The sequence below is a fragment of the Heptranchias perlo genome, chromosome 16, assembly GCF_035084215.1.
Source record: "Heptranchias perlo isolate sHepPer1 chromosome 16, sHepPer1.hap1, whole genome shotgun sequence".
In the NCBI taxonomy this organism is placed as follows: domain Eukaryota; kingdom Metazoa; phylum Chordata; class Chondrichthyes; order Hexanchiformes; family Hexanchidae; genus Heptranchias; species Heptranchias perlo.
In genome coordinates, this window is record NC_090340.1 from 57,863,618 (window position 1) to 57,887,217 (window position 23,600).

At 47.1% G+C, this 23,600-nt stretch overlaps 1 protein-coding gene across 1 annotated transcript in view; it reads left to right on the plus strand.

Moving 5' to 3' along the window:
* adamts18 (ADAM metallopeptidase with thrombospondin type 1 motif, 18) overlaps positions 1-23,600 on the plus strand; it is a 162,216-nt gene that overhangs the window by 55,813 nt on the left and 82,803 nt on the right. The window contains exons 4-10 of the mRNA XM_067997525.1: positions 2,108-2,366; positions 4,688-4,887; positions 6,434-6,517; positions 7,923-8,082; positions 9,524-9,629; positions 20,208-20,345; positions 22,771-22,924. Coding sequence (XP_067853626.1) covers positions 2,108-2,366; positions 4,688-4,887; positions 6,434-6,517; positions 7,923-8,082; positions 9,524-9,629; positions 20,208-20,345; positions 22,771-22,924 — 1,101 coding nt within the window. The remainder of the gene's footprint in view (positions 1-2,107; positions 2,367-4,687; positions 4,888-6,433; positions 6,518-7,922; positions 8,083-9,523; positions 9,630-20,207; positions 20,346-22,770; positions 22,925-23,600) is intronic.

Sequence of the window (23,600 nt, forward strand, 5' to 3'; positions counted from 1 at the left end):
CCTCTATGGCCTCGCTCTTCCTAACTCTGTAACCTCCTACAGCCCGCCCCACCAAACTCTCCGTTCCACTGACCTCTTTTGCGTTCCCCCTTCCTTTGCCCACCATTGGTGGCCGTGCTTCCAGCTGCCAAATCCCCAACCTTTGGAATTCTTTCCCTAATCGCCTCCTCTTCTCCTCCTCCATCTCCTCTTAATCAAACCCAACCTCTTTGACCAAATGTTTGGTGGTCCCCCCCTAATCTTTCGTCCATTTGGCTTGGCGTCTGATTGACCTTGTGTGCCTGTGAAGCGTCATGGGACATTTTGCCACGTTCTAATTGTGAGTTTTCTTTTTTTTAAATCACTGTCAGGCCACAGTAACCTCCCCTGTTATTTTTCCTCTCCAGTTTTTTCCTCCCCATTCCTGGAGGCATTGACCGACTCAGTTGAGCACTGGGCACCTTCTGGCATCTTGCCTAAATGGCCGTTCTTGGTCACTGAGCCTTCATGGTGGGTGCCAAGAAGCAATGGACATTGTAGGACTCCACAGCCAGACCTGATGTTGTTCTCACCCAGTGTCCAGATGCACCCACTTCAAGTCGACAATCAGGAGCAGGAACAACAACAACAACTTGCATTTATATTGTGCCTTTAATGTAGTAAGATGTCACAAGGCACTTCACAGGAATGTAATCAGACAAAATTTGACACCGAGCCACGTAAGGAGATGTTAGGACAGGTGACCAAAAGCTTCTTCAAAGAGTTAGGTTTTAAGGAGCGTCTTAAAGGAAGAGAGAGAGGCGGAGAGGTTTAGGGAGGGAATTGCAGACCTCAGGGCCTAGACAGCCGAAGGCACGGCCGCCAATGGAGGGGCGAAGGAAATCGGGTACGCACAAGAGGCCAGAATTGGAGGAACACCGAGTTTTCGGAGGGTTGTAGGGCTGGAGGAAGTTACAGAGATGAGGAGGGGCAAGGCCACGGAGGGATTCAAAGACATGGATGAAAATATTAAAATCGAGGCATTGCTAGACCGGGGTCATTGTAGGTCAGTGAGCACACGGGTGTTTGGTGAACTGGACTTGGTGTGAGTCAGGATATGGGCAGCAAGAACCCTGCCCATGAGCATAGAGATAGTCCTAGCTCTGCTACAGCTGAGAACAGCTTACTCAACACAGATCAGAGATTAAACCAGAGACCTTCCTGCTCTATACAGTTCAGAAACGGAAACTTTACATCTGAACAGCCCACGTTAAAAGAAATATGGTCCCACTCTCTAGAATCCCTTGCACTCTATCCAGCCTTTCTTTCCATTTTCTGCTTTCTCTGTGTGTTCTGGACAGTATTTTATGCTTATTCTGAAAGGTTACAGTACAACAGTGATAAACTCCATAATACCCCATCCACTGGCTTAAACATCCAATCCCTCCACCACCGGCGCACCCTGGCTGCAGTGTGTACCATCCACAGGATGCACTGCAGCAACTCACCAAGGCTTCTTCGGCAGCACCTCCCAAACCCCCGACCTCCACCGCCTAGAAGGACAAGGGCAGCAGGTGTGTGGGAATACCATCACCTCCAAATTCCCCACCAAGTCACATACCCTCCCGACTTGGACATATATCACCATTCCTTCATCGTTGCTGGGTCAAAATCCTGGAACTTCCTACCAAACAGCACTGTGGGAGTACCTTCACCACATGGACTGCAGAGGTTCAAGAAGAAGGCCCACCACCTTCTCAAGGGCTAGTTGGGGATGGGCAATAAATGCTGGCCTTTTCCGTGACACCCACATCCCAAGAATAAGTTTTAAAAAGAAAGAGGCATAAAACTCCGAAAGTGTAGTAATATTTCTTGGTCTTTGGCCATCAACCCCCACAGTCCCTACTGAGCTTTTATACACCAGGGCTGTTTTGTTTTAACTGCCTTGAATACCACTACTTAGCGGACTTGATTGTGGCTTGTTAAATTGACGCGACTAGAACAAGGACCCAAACAAAGTCGCTCAGCTGTCCCAACTGCTGACGCACGGGGTTCTCAAGATATTTGAGATTTAAGACGTTATCTGGCAGCCTTCGGTGCGTTTTAACAAATGAGAAAAAACCCCCAAAAAATCCCATTTGTCTTCCAGTCAGGTTTAATACGGAGCCAAGAAAATGAATACCTTATAACTCCATTACCTCATCACCTGGCACTGAGACACAACCACACCTCAGCTGCTGACCATCGACCTCATGCCCTCTACAAGCGATCGGTGGAGCACAGAGTGCAGCAGCGCCCAGCGGGTGGCGGGCATCACCACCGCCACCGCTATCACCATCACCACCAACAAAAGTATCAGCACCACGAGAGAGACCAGAAGCAACACTACTGTGGGCGGCGAAAGAAATGTATGTAAGGAACCTTTTTTAGCATTTATAACCATAGTTTAGTCAACAACAAAAAAAAAGGCGTTGGTAAAATAACTCTTGTGCATGTGTAGACTTTAAAGCCAGCACTTTTCTCATACAAACGCTCGTTCTGCTCATAATAAGTTCCTTCTCTATACTGTCTTAATGTTGAAATATAGCAGAGATGTGTGGATTGGACCACGTTCAGTATTGATACCAGCGCAGTGCTGACTGATTGTTACCCGGTAACTTGTCCCTGGTGCAATGCCACAGGTTTTTAAAATTAGAAGATTAGCTTTTACAGGAACTGTTTTTTTTCTCCTGCCGTTGGGTTTTACAGCACAGAAGGCGACCATTTGGCCCATCGCGCCTGGGGAGCCCTCTGTCTAGTCCCATTTCCCCTGCCCTTCTCCATAGTCCTTTGCAAACATTCATTTTTTTTCAAATATTCATCCACCTCCCTTTCGAAAGCTAATTCTGGATTCTGCTCTCCCCTCTTCCCCCCCCCACCCCCCCACCGACCCCACTGTTACTGGGAGGACATTCCATCGTCCAAACAACTCCTTTGGCCTAAACGTTCATTGGCGCGTGCCCATTTTTCAGGGTCAAAATGGGTGCTGAAGCATCTAATATGGTGGCCGGGGCGCATCGTTGGCCCACTGTGTCATGGCGCGCTAAACCAGCTCCACACGGTGAGTCGGGGGCTATAGTATCTCTGACTGCAGTTAGCAGTGAGAGAACCGCTTCTTTTGCCTTCAGCTGTGACACATTAAGGTGTCTGTCGGTAATCATCGAGGAACATGCTTGATGGGCATCGAGTTACAGGGACTGCCTCCGTTTCAACAGTTCCTTGCTCCTTGCACAGCTCTCAGCATGAGACCTGTTAAATCCTACTCTCCTGGTCAATCAATGTATCATATCTCACATCCCCCCCCCCACAGGCCTGTGTGGATCTGGCATCTCTCGCCTTTATTTTCTTGGCTGTGGTTTGCAGGTCGTAATATCTTTTGAGGGTGGGGGGGGTGGCAGCGGAGGGTGGGGGGAGGGTGGGTGAGGGAGAAGGGAATTGGTCTATAATGGCCCTGCGCGTTGTGAACACACCGTTCATCCTGCTGGTAAATTAGTTGCTTGATCTTCTATTGTTGCTCCAGGGGCTCGCTTTGCCTTTCTCTTGCCAAGAAGTTTATTCCCATAAGTATTTCCTCGGGCTTTTTTCTGGTGAGGCCTCATCATAGCAAGGTAGAGGTAACGCAGGGAAACCTGTCAGTCAGAGAAAGTATTTAGCACTGTCCAAACAGCACTAGTGTTTAGCGTAGTCAGCAGATACCGTAATATCTCTTTTCTTAAACATAATTTCTTCCCCTTCTCTCCCGAGCACTTTGATTCTTGCTGAGGTATGGTCCTACGGACACTCTCAAACCTCAACTAAGTGCCCATTTTTCACGTGTGATTGTCAGCTGGACGCTTGCCTCCCTATCTCCGTGACCTCCTCCAGTCCTATAACCCCACCTCCCTCTGAACTCTCCGTTCCCCCCCCCCCCCCCCTGCTTTACCTCACGTCTGACGTCTCCCTCTGCTCCTTTTAAGACTCCTGAAAACCCACCTCTTATGGCCACCCCTCCTAAAGTCACCCTCTTTGGGTTGGCGTCCATTTTTTTGGTTGCGCCTCTGTGAAGCACTGAGATGTTTTTTCCACGTTAAAGATGCAAAATAAATGCCAATTGTTTACAATTCTACCCTCGCCCGAGATCCACATGCAGCGAGGTAGGTGGGTAGGTGAAGGGGCGGGGGTCTGTGACTGGGTAGCAGCCAAAATGGATCTAGCTGTTTTTTCCCGCTCTCCCCTCTCTCCGTGACACTGAGGCCAATTAAGCATTCCATCACTGCTCCAGGTGAGATTGGCTAACGCAATAGAGAGCAGAGATGCGATTTGGGAGCTGTGCACTCTGTACTGACGTTTCAAGCCCCCCTTGAGTTAGCATCCGCCAAACTGCTTCTGATCGTCACTTGACCATATTGACCCGTTCACTGCTGAATTTTATAACTCCCCGGTGAACTTGATGCCTGGAATGGTGGGTCACTCTGGAGGGTGCAGGAGGTAAATGAATACTTGGGTTTCCAATACAAGGTAGGAGATTAAAGTTGGTCAGCATTGTGGATCGAAGACTGCCTCAAGGTTTTGTTTCATTGTGCTTGTTTGCCATGCAATAAGTTTCTGTTTTTCGCAGATGCGCAGGGGAACACAATAAATGTACTTTGGCTTCTCTCTGGAACTGTACGTTCTCTGCTTTCTTCTCTTCCCCACCCCTCCCCCTCTTTAGACATGCCTAAACCTCCAGTAGAGGATATCCACATCTTGCCCGATGAATACAGCTCCAGGAGCAGATTGAAACGCTCCGACCTAGATTCCCGGAAAAGCCGGGGACTGACTGTCGAAACTCTGGTGGTGGCAGACAAGAAAATGATGGAGAAACACGGCAAGGAGAACATCACCACCTACATCCTCACTGTTATGAACATGGTAAGCGGGTGAGAAGGGCTACCAGCTGCACATCGGTGGGAGCTTGTACCTGAGGGACCGCAGCAGCCATTTTCTTTGTGCCTTTTTTCTTTCAGTGTTGGAAATTAGTGTTCAGTCAGAATTGATCTACAGGGCAGTGTTACTCATTAACTTGTTGTCAGGGGCCACAGTCCCAACCAAAGTCTTACTCCAGGGAGGCTGCAGCACGCTGGAGTTTTGGAGTATTAATGGGGTACGGGTCTGCGGTTCCTCACATGGTGAGCTCCTGGTCTCGATGGTGCCGTTGTGGCCAGTTCCCAACTGGAGATCAGACGCTTGGCCACCGGAAGAAAGGGAGAAAAACTAATGGGTCAGTAGTTCCGTTGACCAGTTCTGTTATTGTCGGGCCCCTTTCGCTGCCCCCTCTTTCAGTGGATGCCTTTAACTCCTCCCCAACAGTGACTCCTCTGGTGTGTGACTCCAGAACAAGTGGGGCATAACCTTAAAATTAGAGCTAGGACGGTCAGGAAGCACTGCTTCACACAAAGGGGAGTGGAAATCTGGAACTCTGTCCCCCAAAAAGCTGTTGAGGCTGGGGGTCAATTGAAAATTGCAAAACTGAGATTGGTAGATTTTTGTTGGGTTAGCGTATTAAGGGATATGGAACCAAAGCAGATAAATGGAGTTAAGATACAGATCAGCCATGATCTAATTGAGTGGCCTCCTATTGTTCCTGCAACTTTACTGGAGACAAGGCAGTCCTTCAGGGTTGCCAGTGGCTGAGGAAATTTCAACGTTTTTTTCAAAAGCGGTGGCGAGTATTTTTCCAATTATTATATATTTTTTACAGAGACATGGGATGAGGAGACTCTTGGACCATTCCTCTCCTTTAAATTATAAGATTTCAAAGTGTCAAAATATATTTCCCTCCAGGATGTATATAATGAGCAGAATATTGCTGCCGGCAATGTCCAATTGAGATTTATCTCGCCTGTGAGGGACAGCCCATAATTGCTTCACTGCACCTTCCACAGGCGTGAAGCAGACGTTGTTGTTTCTTACCCTGCTCCTCTGTTTTAGCCAGGCATTGAAACAACTGATGCAACTATCAGGAAAGATTGAACAAGCTGGGGCTCTTTTCTCTAGAAAAAAGAAGACTGAGAGTTGACCCGATAGAGGTCCTTAAAATTATGAAGGGTGGACGTAGAGAAGGTGATTCCACTTGTGGGAGAGTCCTAAGCTAGGGGCCATAAATACAAGAGAGCCGCAAATAAATCCAACAAGGAATTCAGGAGAAACTTCTTTACCCAAAGAGCGGTGAGAATGTGGAACTCGCTACCACAGGGAGTAGTTGAGCCGAATAGCATAGTTGCATTTAAGGGGAAGCGAGATAAGTAGAAGAGGGAAGAAAGGAATAGAAGGATAGGATAAGATGAAGCCAATAGTGGGGAGGAGGCTCGTGTGGAGCATAAACACCGGCATAGACTGGTTGGGCCGAATGGCCTGTTTCTGTGCTGTAAATTCTATGTAATTCTATGCAGTGACACACTGACTTCATTCCCAACAGGTTTCCAGTCTTTTCAAAGATGGCACCATAGGAAGTGACATAAGGATTGTGGTTGTGAGCCTGTTACTCCTGGAGCAGGATCCAGTAGGTTGTTTTCATGTTCCTACCTTCTGATCTATACTTGAAGGGGTATAGCCGAGCCGAACCCTAACCATATGTTTGAGATAATCACAAACTGTACAGGGGAGGACACAGACTCCAGCTTAGGAGAGGGAAGGTCAGTCAGCAGATCTGATTTCTCTACTTCAAACAGAAGATGGCGAATATATGACGAAAGAAAGAGCTTGCACTTATATAGCAAATGTAAGGAGTCGTACAACACCAGGTTATAGTCCAACAGCTTTATTTGAAATCACAAGCTTTCGGAGCTTTCCTCCTTCGTCAGGCGAGTCGCCTGACGAAGGAGGAAAGCTCCGAAAGCTTGTTTTTTTTATATTATTCGTTCACGGGATGTGGGCGTCGCTGGCGAGGCCAGCATTTATTGCCCATCCCTAATTGCCCTCGAGATTTCAAATAAAGCTGTTGGACTATAACCTGGTGTTGTACGACTCCTTACATTTGTCCACCCCAGTCCATCACCGGCATCTCCACATCATCACTTATATAGCACTTATATATTCATGACCTCAGATGTCCCAAAGTGCTTCACAACCATTGAAGTAATCACTGTTGTAATGTTGGAAACATAGCCAGCAAGTTGCACACAGCAAGCTCCCACAAACAGCAATAAATTAATGACCAGATAATCTGTTTTAGTGACATTGGTTGAGGGATAATTATTGGTCAGAATTCCAATACTGCCATGGGATCTTTTAGTTCCATCTGAAAGAGCAGAGGGGGCCTCGATTTAACATCTTGTCTGAAAGACAGCACCTCTGCCTGTGCAACATCCCCTCAGTACTGCAGCGAAGAGACGACTTAGGCCACGTGTTCAAGTCTCTGGAGTCGGACTTGAACTCACAACCTTCTGACTCAGACGCAAGGGTGCTACCCACTGGCCGACAGTGGGCACTGGAACAGAATGCCCAGGGAGGCAGTCAGTTTTGGCCAATTCAGGAGGGAAGCTATTTGACAGAGAAGGAGATTGAGGGGTATGAGAGATGGAATATGGTATGGGACCAGCTAAGTGGACCCCAATAGTCCTTTGCATTGTTCTATGTTGCTAAGTATCTGTGATGCATGCCCCTGGACTAGGGAGAGGAAAATTTCTGCTTCTGATTACTATCTAGTGACAAGAGGGTGTGATTGGCTCAATTGCGATGTCCTCTCTTGGCTCAAGTATTCTCCTGACACTCATGTACGAAGATCGTCCATTTGCTAAATGGACGACACTGTCAAAATATGTGCACCCATCTCAGTTCTGTTCAGCTAATTATAAAACGAATTGCCTTTGGTGTCGGGTGGAATTTTAACAAATAATTGACGCGTGTCACGGTTGCAGAAGTAATTGTGGGGAAAAAAAATTGGGTTGTCTTGTTTTTTTTCCCAGCCTGGGTTAGTGATCAACCATCACGCGGACCAATCGTTGAACAGCTTCTGTCAGTGGCAGTCGAGGCTGATGGGAAAGAATGGCAAACGCCACGATCACGCGGTGTTGCTTACCGGATTGGACATCTGCTCCTGGAAGAACGAGCCCTGTGACACCTTGGGTAAGCCGGCCATGCATGCAGTGCTCCCCACTGTTGGGTTTCCTCACTGCTTTTGATGGGATGCCCAGGGAGTCCCTGAAGACTCGAGAAGGTAAATGTGCTTCCCCCTTGGCACCAAAAACCACACAATCCAGAAAGCTCCCCAATTTGTGTTAGGTAAGGGTGTCAAGCGATTATGGAGGGCAAATCGAGTTGAGATGTAGATCAGCCCTGATCTAATTGAATGGTGGACCAGGCTGAAGGGGGTTGAATGGTCTACTCCTGTTCCTAATGTTATTATGTCCCAGCTTCAATCATTGGTCTGTGCTGAGCTAGTAGATCTCAGCCACGGTGACGGTTCGGGGTCTCGCAATTGACCAGAGTGTTTCTGGGGTAGTGAGGGTTGGGCAGGTGAGGATAGGATTGGTGCCTCTATCGTGGAGTAGGTTGGTAACAGGTACCTTTCCTCAAAGTCCAGGCCTCTTCAGACGAGGAATCGGCCCCTTAACCCTTCTGTATAGTTGGAAGTTTCCCTTGAGCTTCAGTGAGCAGGACTGAACACAGTCCACAAGTTCTTTCACTTGCTATATGAAAGTTGGGATAATCCCACTTCTGAAAGATATTCCCTTGCCACCTTTTGCTGTGGAGTGCGAGACAAGGAGAGGGACTGGACAGAATCCCAGCTCTGTCAACATCCTACAGCCAGGGAGGCCATGAGCGGAGACCTAGAGGAACATGGAACAGCAAGTCAGGTGAGGGACACAGGAGAAGGTAGGGGAGTCCATATTATGTATAAAACAGTACGAGTAACCTGATCTTATGTGGCTTGTCAGTTTGGTTGTAGTTTTGAATTAGCAATGGGGGAGGTAGAATATGGGAAATAGTTCAGCGGGTCACATCAGGAAGATGTAATTCATGAGTCTGAAGGGTGAGTGGATAATGGCCTAGAAACTGGGCCGTGACCATTTTTGGGCAAGTGGGTGGTGTAGGCAAAAGGAAGAAAGAGAAAGTGAGTAAAACATGAGGGAGAAAAATAGTCAGAAATAGGAGTGAAAAGGAGATATTAATATTATTTGGTCATATCCTGCAGTTCTTGCATGCCACTTTTAGCCATTTTTACATGTTGGCATGGCTGGAAATTCTCGCAGATGGCCTTATTTGAACTTCTGGCCTCGACTGATATTATTTAGGTCAGTGGAGGCAGTGCTTACGAGCAGTCATCTTTTGGGTTGCTAGGTGGTAGGTGGAGCCTTTTAGAACAGCAGGGAAGTTCACGCCAGGAAGAGTGGGTGTGGAGAAGAGATGTAGGAAACACTGCGGGAGAGCTCCCACCCTCCGGATAAAGCTCAGCAAGAACTTGTTGGAACCGTAACTAAAATATATACTTCAGATTTGAGGTGTGTGATGTTTGCCTGTGCCTGCTCTTTAGTGGGGTTGCTGAAACTTTGATTTATTTTTGTAGGTTTCGCTCCTATAAGTGGAATGTGCAGTAGGTACCGTAGCTGTACCATCAATGAAGATACAGGCCTTGGCTTGGCATTCACCATTGCTCATGAATCTGGACATAAGTAAGTGGTTTTAGTTCTCTTTTTAATCCACTTCTCAGTCCTCCCCCATGCCGATTCTTGGCCCCACTAACTCATCCAAGTTGGCATTCCTCATGAGCGAGCCAAAACGATGTATGTCAATAGCCTATTCAACCCTGGAAGGCATAACGGCCAAATTCGATTGTTAGTGGATTTCTCCCATTACTGTCGCAACTATAGATTGTCAGGTTGTTAATCCATCAACAATAACCTCTGCTTGATTCTCACCCGGCTGGTTACAAAATAGCAAATTTAATAGATTGACTTACAACAGAGTTGCATTGCAGCTGTCTTCAACATTGCATTCAACAGTGTTATAGTTATAATACAACTGTCTACAGATCACATTAATGACAAGCAATTAATACAACCCGATCTGTCCTTCAAACCCTAGTTGATCAGACTTAGCCTTCGTGGACTGTCTGTGGGAATCGACTTCTGACCGTCCCCTCTTGAGAGCTCTAACTTTTGGGAGGGAGCATGCCTTATCTTTATACTATTGGGCTGCGTTGTTCTGTATGTAAGCACTGCTGGTCTTATGGTCATAAACCATCCCACTTTGCTGACTCTCAGAAACCACCAAGGATTGTTTAATGTCTTAGTGTTTACGTAGCCTTTCCCCGTAATCTGGTCTTAGAATGTTTATGCTAGGTCTCTTGAATCTTACTGTTTTTCACTATTCTAATGTCTCAGCACTCTTTCAATGACCTCTTGGGTTTCTGTAAGTTATTTTCCTCACGCAATGCCCGCCCAAAGGGCACTTTCCAGTAAGGGTCACAGGGTAACCAGGGGCGAGGGGCAGGAACCCTGGCTTATTTTCCTTCTCCCTGCTCCAGGAGTACTGAGGCCAACTGTGGCCATGGCAGAGATCAGCACAGACTGGCAGTGGAATCTGAGGTCACCTTGGTCTGTATGGCAGCAGCTGGTATGTTTACACGTCAAGGCATCGTCCAAGCTTCAAATCATTGTAATTTAACCCAGGATAACATCAGGTTCGATTGTTTCTGGTTCCAACAAGAGCAGAGTTAACCCAAGGTTGGGGGGAGGAAATAAGGAAAGCACAAGATGTAGTTTATAGATGCCTGCAGGGGATAAATATTTTGCTTCCAAGCCAAAAAAAGAAGCGCTCGACTGAGCAATGTCATTGATCCAACAGGGACCCTGAGCATATTAAATTGGTTACAGAGACCGTACTCTCTGGTTTGTGTTAGTTCAGTAGTTTCTGTGGAGAGTGGAGTGCATTGATAATTCAGATTACAAGGGCTCATGGCAATTAGTTACTGTGCTACTGAGTGAACTCCCAGGAGCAGGTACAGTGCTAATCCAATAAAGGGCATAAAAACCCATTGGCAACTTTCTAGCTCTGTTGCTTCAATGCAACAACCAGCCAATTGCATTTACGTGACCTCTTTAATGTAGCAAAATACCTGACCGAGCTTCAAATAGTGGTGGGGGGGGAGGGGGGTGCTGGGGGGGGCGGGGGAAGAGGAAGAGGAAGAAACCGACACGGAGCAGGAACTAGGGTAAGTGACCAAAGGGATGGTTCAAGGATGGAGGCTTTTGAAGGTGGGGTGGGACGTAGCGATGTGGAGGAGATAGAAAAGAAAGAGCTTGCATTTATATAGCGCCTTTCACGTCCTCAGGACGTCCCAAAGCGCTTCACGGCCAATGAAGTACTTTTGAAGTGTAGCCACTGTTGTAATGTAGGAAACGCGGCAGCCAATTTGCGCACAGCAAGGTCCCACAAACAGCAAACAGATAATTAGCGATGTTGGTTGAGGGCTACATGTTGGCCAGGACACCAGGGAGAACTCCCCTACTCTGCTTCGAAATAGTGCCATGGGATCTTTTACATCCAACTGAGAGGGCAGACGGGATCTCAGTTTAACGGGTCATTTAAAAGACAGCACCTCTGACAGTGCAGCACTGCCTCAGTACTGCACTGGGAGTGTCAGCCTAGATTATGTGCTCACGCCTCTGGAGTGGGACTTGAACCCACAATCATCAGAGTCGAGAATGCTATCAATTGAGCCACGTCCGACTCCTCGATGGCAGGCAATCAGGGAGAGAATTCCAGAGTGTGGGAGCAATCGATGTGTTTTAAATCAAAAGGCACCTAACACTTGATGGCGGGAAGCTAATGAAGGGGCTTTGTTAATTTAACGTATAATAATGGATGCCTGGGAATGCCTGAATGCAGTAATCTCACTGAAGGGCTCAGATGGTGTGATGAGATTGAAGGGTTGATAACTGTCGCCCTAACCGCGAGAGGCGATTACATCCTTGAACTCGAGCTTCATTGAAACTACGACACAGAAACAGGCCATTCAGCCCAACTGGTCTATCCCGGTGTTTATGCTCCACAAGAGCCTCCTCCCTCCCTACTTCATCTCACCCTATCAGCATACCCTTCTATTACTTTCTCCCTCATGTGTTTATCCAGCTTCCCCTTAAATGCATCTATGCTATTTGCCTCAACTACTCCCTGTGGTAGCGCGTTCCATATTCTCACCACTCTATTGGTAAAGAAGTTTCTCCTGAATTCTCTATTGGATTTATTAGTGACTGTTTATATATATATGACCTCTAATTTTGGATTTCCCACAAGTAGAAATCATAGAAAGAAAGGTTACGGCACGGAAGGAGGCCATTCAGCCCATCGAGTCCGTGCCGGCTCGATGCAAGAGCAATCCAGCTAGTTCCACTCCCCTGTCCTATCCCTGTAGCCCTGAAAATGTTTTCCTTTCAAGTATTTATCCGGTTCCCTTTTGAAGATCATAATTGAATCCACCTCCACCACCCCCTCGGGCAGTGCATTCCAGATCCTGACCACTTGCTGTGTAAGTTAGTTTTTCTTCATGTCACCTTTGGCTCTTTTGCCAATCACCTTAAATCTATGTCCTCTGGTTCTTGACCCTTCAGCCAATGGGAACAGTTTCACTCTACCTACTCTGTCTAAACCCTTCATGATTTTGAATACCTCTATCAAATCTCCACACAACCGTCTCTGTTCCAAGGAGAACAACCCCAGCTTCTACGTAACTAAAGTCCCTCATCCCTGGAATCATTCCAGTAAATCTCTTCTGCATCCTTTCTCAGGCCTTCACATCCTTTCTGAAGTGAAAGAATTTCTCTACGTTTACCTTATCAAACCCTTTCATTATCTTAAAGACCTCTATCAGGTCACCCCTCAGCCTTCTCTTTTCTAGAGAAACAAGCCCCAGCTTGTTCAGGCTTTCCTGATAGGTATATCCTCACAGTTCTGGTATAATACTTGTCAATCTTTTTTGCACCCTCTCCAGTGCCTCTGTATCCTTTCTATAATATGGAGACCAGAACTGTGCAGAGTACTCCCAAATGCTCATATAGATATGTATATATATGATTTATTTTTACTGTATTGATTTTATTCCTATTTGGGACTGCAACAATCAGCTTCTACTGGCCTCATTGTTCCTTGACCCTAGTGAGGGGAAGGACCAATGGCCGCTCCTCCTGATCACTGTCTATCATACCTCTGAAACGTGCGAGAGTGTGGGTATCCAGTGAAGGCACGACCGGGGGGAGTTGGCTAAGATGCCAACTCCCAAATAGCCTGCCAACATTCATTGTCTATGCCTTTAGACACGGACCGGGCACTGACCCGAGGTACCGGAGGGCTGTTCAAATCCATGGATCAGAGCCCCTCCCCCCTAAAACCTCCAAAAGAGTCGCTTTTAAAGGAGGAGGGGTGGAAGCTGGAATACAAAGTGCTGCACTTTTGGTTCTGACTCGGTGCCAGATAAAGTTGTTAACGGGATGGGGTGGGGTGGGGAGGCCCAGGTTCTTGCGTAAATTAGGAGAGGTACTGGAACAGAAAAACCTGTTTTGGCAATGGGACGTGTTGCAAAAGGAAAGCTTATCTCATCAGAAGTCATTTATCTGAGGGGAAAAAGGGGTTGGAGTTTGCAAAATAATGATCTGGTCCAGGAAACGATCTGAGGAAGCTGCTGTTTCCTCTTTTCCAGTCATTAGGACTCACCCTATGTGGAGAAAATGGTTTTGCGGATTTTTTTTTTACTGAAAGTGTGTACTGTCCATAAACGTGCTCCACCTCAGGCCAAGAGCTTCAGGGATGCATTGTTGGCGACGGGGGACTAAAGTTCTTCCTGTTTGTTGGAGCGCATATCAGTTCTATTTTACCACGTCAGTTTTATAAGGCTTGTTTCCAAAAACCGCATCATCCTTTGAAGAGTAAAAGAACCTGGCGTGTTTTTGTATTCCACCCCCAATGACTGAGCGGGTTTAAATGCACCAATAGACTGGGAGCGTCACTGGTTCAATCCCTGGCCTGTGCTGTTACAGCTGGTAGCCTACAATCGGCCTCGATGTCCCATAGAATAGAGAACGGGGAAAGTCCGCCACGGTTTCCTGCTCCTGGTAGCTGTCCAGTGATGCCTGCTGGAAAGCACGGGGGTGCGGAGGCCACACGAGGGCAGGGATGGGCTTGTGATCCTTTTCCACAGTTGTGGAGCCCATCGTTGAGGCTCCCGCATAGAGCATGGTCATTTGGTCGAAGTGCTGGAGATCTGCCAGAACCTGTGAAACAACATTAGTCAGCACCTTCAGGAGAGGAAAGTGGAGGTGGGGGGGACAGGGCAGAGAAATTACCAGCATGTTCTCACCAGGGTGAGTGATGTTTGTGAGTGGGGAGTGGTACAATTGTTCCTTTTCCTTGAACCACCCATCGTCAAAACGTTTCCAGGCCGGGCGTAGCACAGGCCAAGTTGCCTTTACCTTCTGCGAGTGACGTCAGCTGCCAATGCAGTTGGGACTGTAAGGGTGTTTGCCACGATCTTCTTCCGATTCCAGGCCCCTTTGTAGACCCACGGCTGTGGTCGTGCTGCTAAAACACACCGAGCTGGCTCAGAGCGTTCTCATTGTGACGTGAAGCGCTGATTTCTCGGCCGGATGCTGCCGGTGAGGAATGATGCGTGCGGGGAGAGGCAGTACTGCACTGGAGTGTCGGCCTAGATTTTGGACTCAAGTTTCTGGAGTGGACTCTGAGGTGAGAGTGCTGCCCGCTGAGCAACGGCTTTAGCCATGCAAACACACGGGGGTGGGAGCGGGAGCGGGAGCTGACGCACTGATTCCATTGTCCTGCGATCTGAGCTAAACGAGTGCCAGTGTGCAAGTGCCTTTTGGGACCTCTGAGTACTGGGAATACATCACGGTGTACGCCTTCCAAAATCCCATGCCACCGAGACCTCCTACACGTATCGGACAGCCGCAGGCAATGTACTTGCGAGTTTCCGACAGGCACTGGCTATGTAAAAGTAGCAGCGAGCCTTTCAAAATTAATCCTTATATGACGAGTCACTAGTTTCATAGAATCATACATTGATGCAGCACAGAAGGAGGCCATTCGGCCCATCGTGCCTGTGCCGGCTCTTTGAAAGAGCTATCCAATTATTCCCACACTTTCCCCATAGCCCTGCAAATTTTTCCCCTTCAAGTATTTATCCGATTCCCTTTTGAAAGTTACTATTGAATCTGCTTCCACCACCCTTTCAGGCAGCGCATTCCAGATGCGTTAAAAAAAAAATTCTCCTCATCTCCCCTCCGATTCTTTTACCAGTTTTTTTCACGATGTCTAAACAAGTCAAACTCCATTTTTATCACACGGGATTGCGGGATTGTTGACGGGGATTACGCGCTCCCGATTCCATCCGTAAAAAAACAAAGTAATGACAATCGTGAACATGCGTTGTGACCAGACCGGGGCCTGGCAGTAAAACCGGGGTGGTGGGGGGGCGGGGAGATGAGGAGAAAGGTTATTTTTTTTACGCAGTCAGTTATTATGATCTGGAATGCACTGCCTGAAAGGGTGGGGGAAGCAGATTCAGTAGTAACTTTCAAAAGAGAATTGGAAATATCCTCGAAAAGGGGGAAAAAAAATTGCAAGGCTGTGGGGGGAGAGAGCAGGGCTAATCGGATAGCTCTTTCAAAAGAGCCGGCACAGGCACGATAGGCCGAATGGCCTCCTTCTGTTCTGTACGATTCTAATGATTGCTCCAGAAGTTGGAGTCATCCGGCCTAGCCCTGAGAGATCGCTGGCTTTCAATTCGAGTGCTATTTCCAACGACACGGTCCTATTTAATCGCTGCCAGTTGTGCTTTGTGCAGGCTCAATTCTGCATCAGTCAAACTGGCGAGGTTCTGCATTTACAGTCACTCTACTGTCAGTGGGTCTCGTTCACGGGGCCCTGAGGTTTATTTTTTCCCCTCCCTGAATCACATGGAAAGTGTTAACTTCTTTTTTTCTTAAAAAAAACTTTCCTCCAGTGGAATAAATCTGTGCGAAGTTATTTAGCAACAGACAGTGCCCTAATTCTGATTGACGTTCTGGGTTTGCTTTGATGAATCCGTTTCATTAAAAGGTCACCGTCTTTCTGAGCAGTTGGCGAGCTGGCATTTGTGGATACTTGCACAGTGTGGCGTAGCATGTGAGGGGGCTGCAGGGAGTGGCTTCTGCATGAGTCGGGATTTAATTTACTTGCTGGAGAGTTGGGGAACGCCAGCTGAGATATCTGCATTGAATTAGAGTGAAATAAACAGCATCCCAGACGGTGTTCCTCAGCTGTACGAGTTTCTTGGGATATTCTTCCAATTTGACCATTTCGAAATGATGCCAGATATTCCCCTGAACAACCAATTCACTGAAAATTCGCTGTATCTAAAACAGGTTCCCGTTCAAAACACCTCCCGTCTTTTTAAATCAATCTTTCTGACACCGTAGGAAATAGTGAAACCTCCCCTCAAGCCCCAGTGGGCAATGGCACCAACCAATATTACAACAAAGACATTCAGCAACAACTTGCATTTATACAGCGCCTTTAACATTATATTACATAGAATTTACAGCACAGAAACAGATCGTTCGGCCCAACTGGGCAATGCCGGTGTTTATGCTCCACACAAGCCTCCTCCCCCACCACCCCCAGATATCAGCATATCCTTCTATTCCTTTCTCCCTCATGTGTTTATCCAGCTTCCCCTTAAAGGCATCTGTGCTATTCGCCTCAACTACTCCATGTGGTAGCAAGTTCCACATTCTCACCACTCCCTGGGTAAAGAATTTTCTTGTGATTTCTTCAATCTTATATTTATGGCCCCTAGTTTTGGACTCCAAATCCAGTAAAACGTCCCGAGGCGCCTCACAGGAGCCTAATCTGACAAAATTTTAAGAAGGGGTAAGTTTTAAGGAGTGTCTTAAAGGAGAAGAGAAGAACTCAACCCTTGGCGCCATTTCCTGGACTTCCATCAATCCAGATCCTCAACTCCCTCCTCCCTTTCAAGACCCTCCTCAAGGCCCACCTTGCTGACCAAGCCTTTGATTCCCCCCACCCCCCCGCCCACTCGTAAATCTCTTGTTCCTTGGCTTGGCATCTGTTTTTCACACTGCGCCTTTGAAGCGTCTTAGGATGTTTTCTGTGTTAAGGGTGCTATTTGACTGCACGTTGATGGTGGTCTAGCTCAGTTGGCTGATCTATTTAATAGAGCTGTTCGGAATTATGAAGGGGTTTGGGTGGAGTAAATAAGGACAAGCTCTTTCCACTGCCAGGAGGGTCAGTAACCAGAGGACACAGATTTAAGATAATTGGCAAAAGAACCAGAGGGGAGATGAGAATTTTTTTACGCAGCAAGTTGTAATGATCTGGAATGTGCTGCCTGAAAGGGTGGTGGAAGCAGATTCAATAATAACTTGAAAAGGAAAAATTTGCAGGTCAATGGGGAAAGAGCAGGGGTGTAGGACTGATTGGATAACTCTTCCGAAGAGCCAGCACAGGCACGACGGACCGAATGGCCTCCTGCCATGTATCATTCCATGATCTCAGGGCAACACATGGCCTCGGCGGTTTGCTTACTATCCAGTGACTCCCTGCTGGAAAGTGAGTGCATGTGGTTGTCAGGTGAGAGTAGAATTGCCTCTCAGTACCTTGCCACCTGGCCGTTCATCATGTATGAACCTACACAACTACCACAACAACTTGCATTTATATAGCGCCTTTAACATAGTAACGTCCCAAGGCGTTTCACAGGAGCGTTCTCAAACAAAATTTGACACCGAGCAACATAAGGAGATATCAGGACAGGTGACCAAAAGCATGGCAAAGGCGGCAGGTTTTAAGGAGCATCTTCAAGAAGGATAGAAAGGCGGAGAGGTTTGGGGAGGGAATTCCGGAGCTTAGGGCCTAGGCAGCTGAAAGCACGGCCGCCAAAGGTGGAGTGATTAAAATCGGGAATGCGCAAGAGACAAGGATTGGAGGAGCGCAGAGATCTCGGAGGGTTGTAGGGCTGGAGGACGTTACAGAGATAGGGAGGGGCGAGGCCAGGAAGGGATTTGAAAACAAGGATGAGAATTTTAAAATCGAGGCGTTCCGGGACCGGGAGCCAATGTAAGTTGCTGACACGGTATTCCCAGCTGAGTTGATCCCGATCCCAATCGTGCCCTCGCCTTCATGTTTACACTTTCCTACAGAAGTCACTGGATGGCAATTAGGTGGAGAAATCTCCAACCCCACCCCCCCAGCTGAGGGTGCTGAGCTCAATTAAAGCTAACTTAGCACTGACCTCCCGTTCCACGTGGCTTTATACATTGCCATTAGCAATGGCCATCAGAACATACGAAAATGGCGGGCAAGAAAAGACCAGCTATTCCATCAAGCCTGCCCCACACTCATGATGGCTGGAATGTCATGGCTAGACACTTCCTACTACTCCTCCCCTCCCCCAGTGTGATCTCCTGGGAGACGCCAAAAACCCAAGGGCCAATATGGGAAAATTCCTCTCCGACTCCCCCTCAGGCAATCGAAACCAGTCCAGGAGAACACGTGGACCCTGGACCTGAAAGGTTCTTTTTTTTCTTGTAGGCTACTGCCAGGTAACCAGAAGAGCCTTTGCTCATTCGCTGCTGCTCGCTGCTGTTGGCTGTGCTGCAGGATCCTAATCCTAACGCACAGCCAGGAGAAGTGACACCATCTGCTGCCACGACAGGACCTGCCCTTGGAGCAATGTCAGACGAGCTCTTCAGCGATGAAGGAACGGTCGACGGCAGGTGCAGTCTCTGCGAGCAGCACAAACCAAACGGTTCGAGTTCCCCCCCAACCTGCCTGGCAGCTCGCGTCTTTTCAAAGCAGTTCTCCTATTATTTTTTAAGAAAAACCCCGAAAAATATACAATAATAAAAGATTAATAACAAGCCTGTTCAGGCTCCAGACAGATGTGGCGAGTCAGCGATCGCCTCCGAGAGTAGGCTGGTGTGAGTCTGTCAGCTGCTGAGGAGAAGAGCAGGGGTGGGCGGGGGAGGGGTTGAAAAAAAACCGTGTTATATATTTATTATGGTCTGGAAAGCAAACGAAAAGGAGGATCCTCTCATTCAAGCTAAAACTGGTTTCTTTCAGACAATGATGGTTTAATTATGGTGTTTTGCTGTTGGACGTAACTTCTGTTGCTCAGTCAGAGCCAAGCGGGTTACTGAAGAGCACCCATTTTCTTCCAAATAAGGTGGCTTTGTTCTTTCTTCCATTGGCTGCAAGTTAAGACTTTCCATTAAAAAAAATTTTTTTTTTTTTACTATTACTGCTACTGTTCCGTACTGCAGCAACAGAAGTTACTAACTGCAGGGCGTATCCTGCTTGTCATTGAGGCATGAAGCATGGATTGACTATGGACTGGAAGTGATATGCACAGACCAGATGTTGCAGTATCCAGCCCTGCACAGCTGCAATTAACACTGCTGCGATATCAATGCTAGAACTCTCCTTTTCCCCCCCCCCCGCCGATTTCACGACACTATTTTGACAAAGAGCAGGGGAGTTCTCCCCCGGTGTCCTGGCCCATATTTATCCCTCAACCAACGTCACTGGAAACAGATTATCTGGTCATTTCTCTCATTGCTGTTTGTGGGACCTTGCTGTGCGCAAATTAGCTGCCCCGTTTCCTACAATACAGCAGTGATCACACTTCTAAAGTACTTCACTTTGGGACGTCCTGTCAATGGCGCTCTGTAAGAGCAAGTTCTTTCTTCTTTTACCCTAGTGTCACTGAGAGAAAGAGTGCTGTCAATTCAAGATTAGTTTGCCGCTGTTTTAGGACGCTGGCCCAAAAACTTAAATATCGATGCTCATGACCCATTAATTAGCATATTTCTCACATAGAATTACATAGAATGTTCAGCACAGAAACAGGCCATTCGGCCCAACTGCTCCATGCCGTTGTTTATGCGCCACACGAGTCTCCTCTTATACCTATCCTGTACTAAACCATGAAACTAATGAACATAATTTATTGCTTAAGAAGCACACAGATGTCACTCACAAGCTGCCAAGCCCCTCTTTTTATGGCCTCACCAGAGATGTTAGCGAACTCATTGCAGTTTCACTGGTAAATAGAACTTTCCGGTCCTAATTTGTAGGAATTGAGAACTAAATTTTGGGTTTTCCGATGTTCTTATCCCATGTTAAAAACCCGGAATGCGCTGATTGATTTGTCTCAGCATCTGTACGCCTTTTTATCAAAGCTTCGGCATGATTCACGATGGAGAAGGGAACCCATGTCGGAAAACTGAGGGTAACATCATGTCACCGACCCTGGCTGGGAACAATGGAATCTTCTCATGGTCTGCGTGCAGTCGGCAGTATCTCAACAGGTTCCTCAGGTAGGCCGAAGCCTTAATAATTACATATCTATCTAATATAATCCCTGTGTGTTTTAATTGCTTTCTGATCTGTCCTGTGCTAACCACGTAGTATTATTGGTCACGTGGTCAGCGAGGACCAGTCAAGACGTAAGAATCAGGTTGCACTACGAACACAGAAAGCAGCTTCCACACCAAGAACTGAAAAATGTAAGTAAGTTGGCAAAACTCTTCGCCATTCAAAGATGTAATTAAAAAAGTATCTAAGTTGCAACTGTAACCGTTTAACAATTCAAGTTTTAACTGAGGATATGGCCTGGGCCTCTTGACAAACCTGGGAGTCAATTTACCGGCAAGCCCAGTCCAAGATGTCAACTACTTAAGACCACCTGGATCCAAAAGCCATGGGGGTGATCAACTCTTTATTTTAAAAGAAGTGCTCCTTTCTGGCTCTGACTGAAATATTTAATAAATTCTTAAACCTGTCAGTTTACAAGGGCTGTATGGGCTTCACTCGAAGTCAAAAATAGAGACTAACAAATCGAATCCAGTAAAGATAATGTCGCCTAATTCAGAAATAAATTAATAAACGTGTCACCTTACGGCCTGCCTTTCCATCCCTGACACAAACTGAAAGGAACATCCACAGGATGTTCTCCCCACTTCCTCTCCCGAAGACCCTGACTCCTGCCGGGGTACGGTTCAACAAGTACCCTCCAAGTGGCTATTCTTCCAGTCTAAGCCTTAACAGACTGTTGCACCATGGGGGACATCACTGCTGCCTGGTTCTGTCCCTTTGCGATGAATTCACACACGAGCTGCCCAGCAGAAATCACCAGAACTTTGGAATGCACAAGAGCAGCGGAGAAACATAGTGGACCATCAGCGCTCCGTGGCTGCAGTGTGTACTATCTGCAGGATGCACTGCAGCAACTCGCCAAGGCTTCTTCGACAGCACCTCCCAAACCCGCGACCTCCACCACCTTGAAGGACTAGGGTAGCAGGTGCATGGGAACAACACCATCACCTCCAAGCTCCCCACCAAGTCGCACAGCATCCCGACTTGGACGTATATCGGCCGTTCCTTCATCGTCGCTGGGTCAAAATCCTGGAACTCCCCACCTAACAGCACTGTGGGAGAACCTTCACCACGCGGACTGCAGCGGTTCAAGAAGAAGGCCCACCACCACCGCCTTCTCAAGGGCAACTGGGGATGGGCAATAAATGCCGTGCTTACTAGTGATGGCCACATCCCGAGAATGAATCATTTTTTAAAAATCGGGCAAGGGGACCTTGGCTGATTGCTTTCCCACCTCCCCACCACCACCTCACCCCTTATCTAACCGCGAGGCCAATGGTAGCACCTCAACCACTAACCCAGCTGGGATCAGCTAACTCGATACAGACTGGGCACCGAATACAGAATGTCCTATATGTAAAGTTGGAAGAGAAATTGTCTTACTAAATCACGCCCCAGTCTAGTGAAAGAATTTTCCTTGAACTTCACGAACAAAGCCAGATATAGCAGCCGAGCCAAGACACTTACAAACTGGCTCACTGGGAAAAGAAGTCAGGCTTTCACACACACACACAAAAAAAAAAACGGTGTCTACAAACCTTTTCTGTGCTTGCCTCTAAGTTCCATAACGCAGTGACGCACCTCATCTTTAAAATTATGAAGTGTTTCGATAGGGTAGACGTAAGGAAGATGTTTCCAGTTGTGGGGGAGTCCAAGACTCGGGGCCATAAATATAAGATAGTCACTAATAAATCCAACAAGGAATTCAGGAGAAACTTCTTTACCCAGATAGTGATGAGAATGTGGAACTCACTACAACACTGAATAGTTGAGGCGATTAGCAGAGATGCATTTAAAGGGAAGCTAGATAAATACATGAGGGAGAAAGGAATAGAAGGTTATGCAGATAGGGTTAGATGAAGTAGGGAAATAGAGTGGGAGGGGGCTCATGTGGAGCATTAACACCAGCATAGAACAGTTGGGCCAAATAGCCTGTTCCTGTGCTGTAAATTCTGTGTAATTCTATGTAATCTTAATCCACACACTGCTCCACCAGCTCTTCTCCCTCCCCAAGTAAAACGCTTTTTTTTTCATGAATGCAAGCCCCCCCGCATTAAATATTTAACTGGACAGATCAAGGGTGTGAATTATAACATGACAGAGGAATCGTTTAGCTGTAGATTATTGTATGCGACAACATTCTGGGCAGTGAGATACCAGAAAATATCTTGCCAACAAAATGTCATCACTCACCACATAATCTGCAGTGCTGTGTTTACCAAGTAACACAAAATCCGTTACAACATCCTCTGGGCTTGTCTTGTCTTTGGCTCGTCTCACCTTTTAGTCGCCTCTCGGCCGTGCCAGATTTAGTTGTTCCTCGGGCTTGCTCTCCTTTTATGTGTCTGAAATGTGTTTTGTTCACAGTACAGCTCAGGCTTCTTGCCTGGTCGACGAACCGAAGCAAGTGCGGGAGTACCAGTACCCCGACGGGCTGCCAGGGCAGCTTTACGATGCCGACACGCAATGCAAGTGGCAGTTTGGAGCAAAGGCCAAGTTGTGCTCCCTTGACTTTGTGAAGGTACATTCCTGCCTGCTGTAACGTTGAACCGTTTCCCTGGTTTCCAGCTCTTGTTTTTGGATCGAGCACAGTAAACTGTTGATTGTAGGCAGTTTTGTCACTAGGAGTTATTGTAGAAACATAGGAACAGGAGTAACCCCTGGAGCCTGTTCCACCATTCCATTAGACCATGGTTGTTCCGTATCTTAAGTCCATCTACCTGCCTTGGTTCCATAATCCCTTAATACTCTTACCTAACAAAAGTCTGTCAATTTTTCCGGGAAAGAGTTGTAGAATCCCACTACCCTTTGTGTGAAGAAGTGCTTCCTGACATCACCCCTGAACGGCCTAGCTCTAATTTTAAGGTTATGCCCTCTTGTTCTGGACTCCCCCACCAAAGGAAATAGTTTCTCCCTATCTACCCTATCAAATCCTCTAATCATCTTAACCGCCTCAATTAGATCACCCCTTAATCTTCTATACTTAAGGGAGTAAAACTTAATAATGGGTCTGAGAATTACCATCTCCACTTGAACTGAAAAACATCCAGCGGTCCCAATTCGAGGTTTTATTTTTCCTTTTGAAACTTGGGTTGGTTGAATGCATCTTGAAGCATAAGTGAAGTGCTGGTGGTGGCAGTAGTCGGAGCAATTTGAAGTGATGAATTAAGAGCGTTACACACAACGTTTTGTCACAC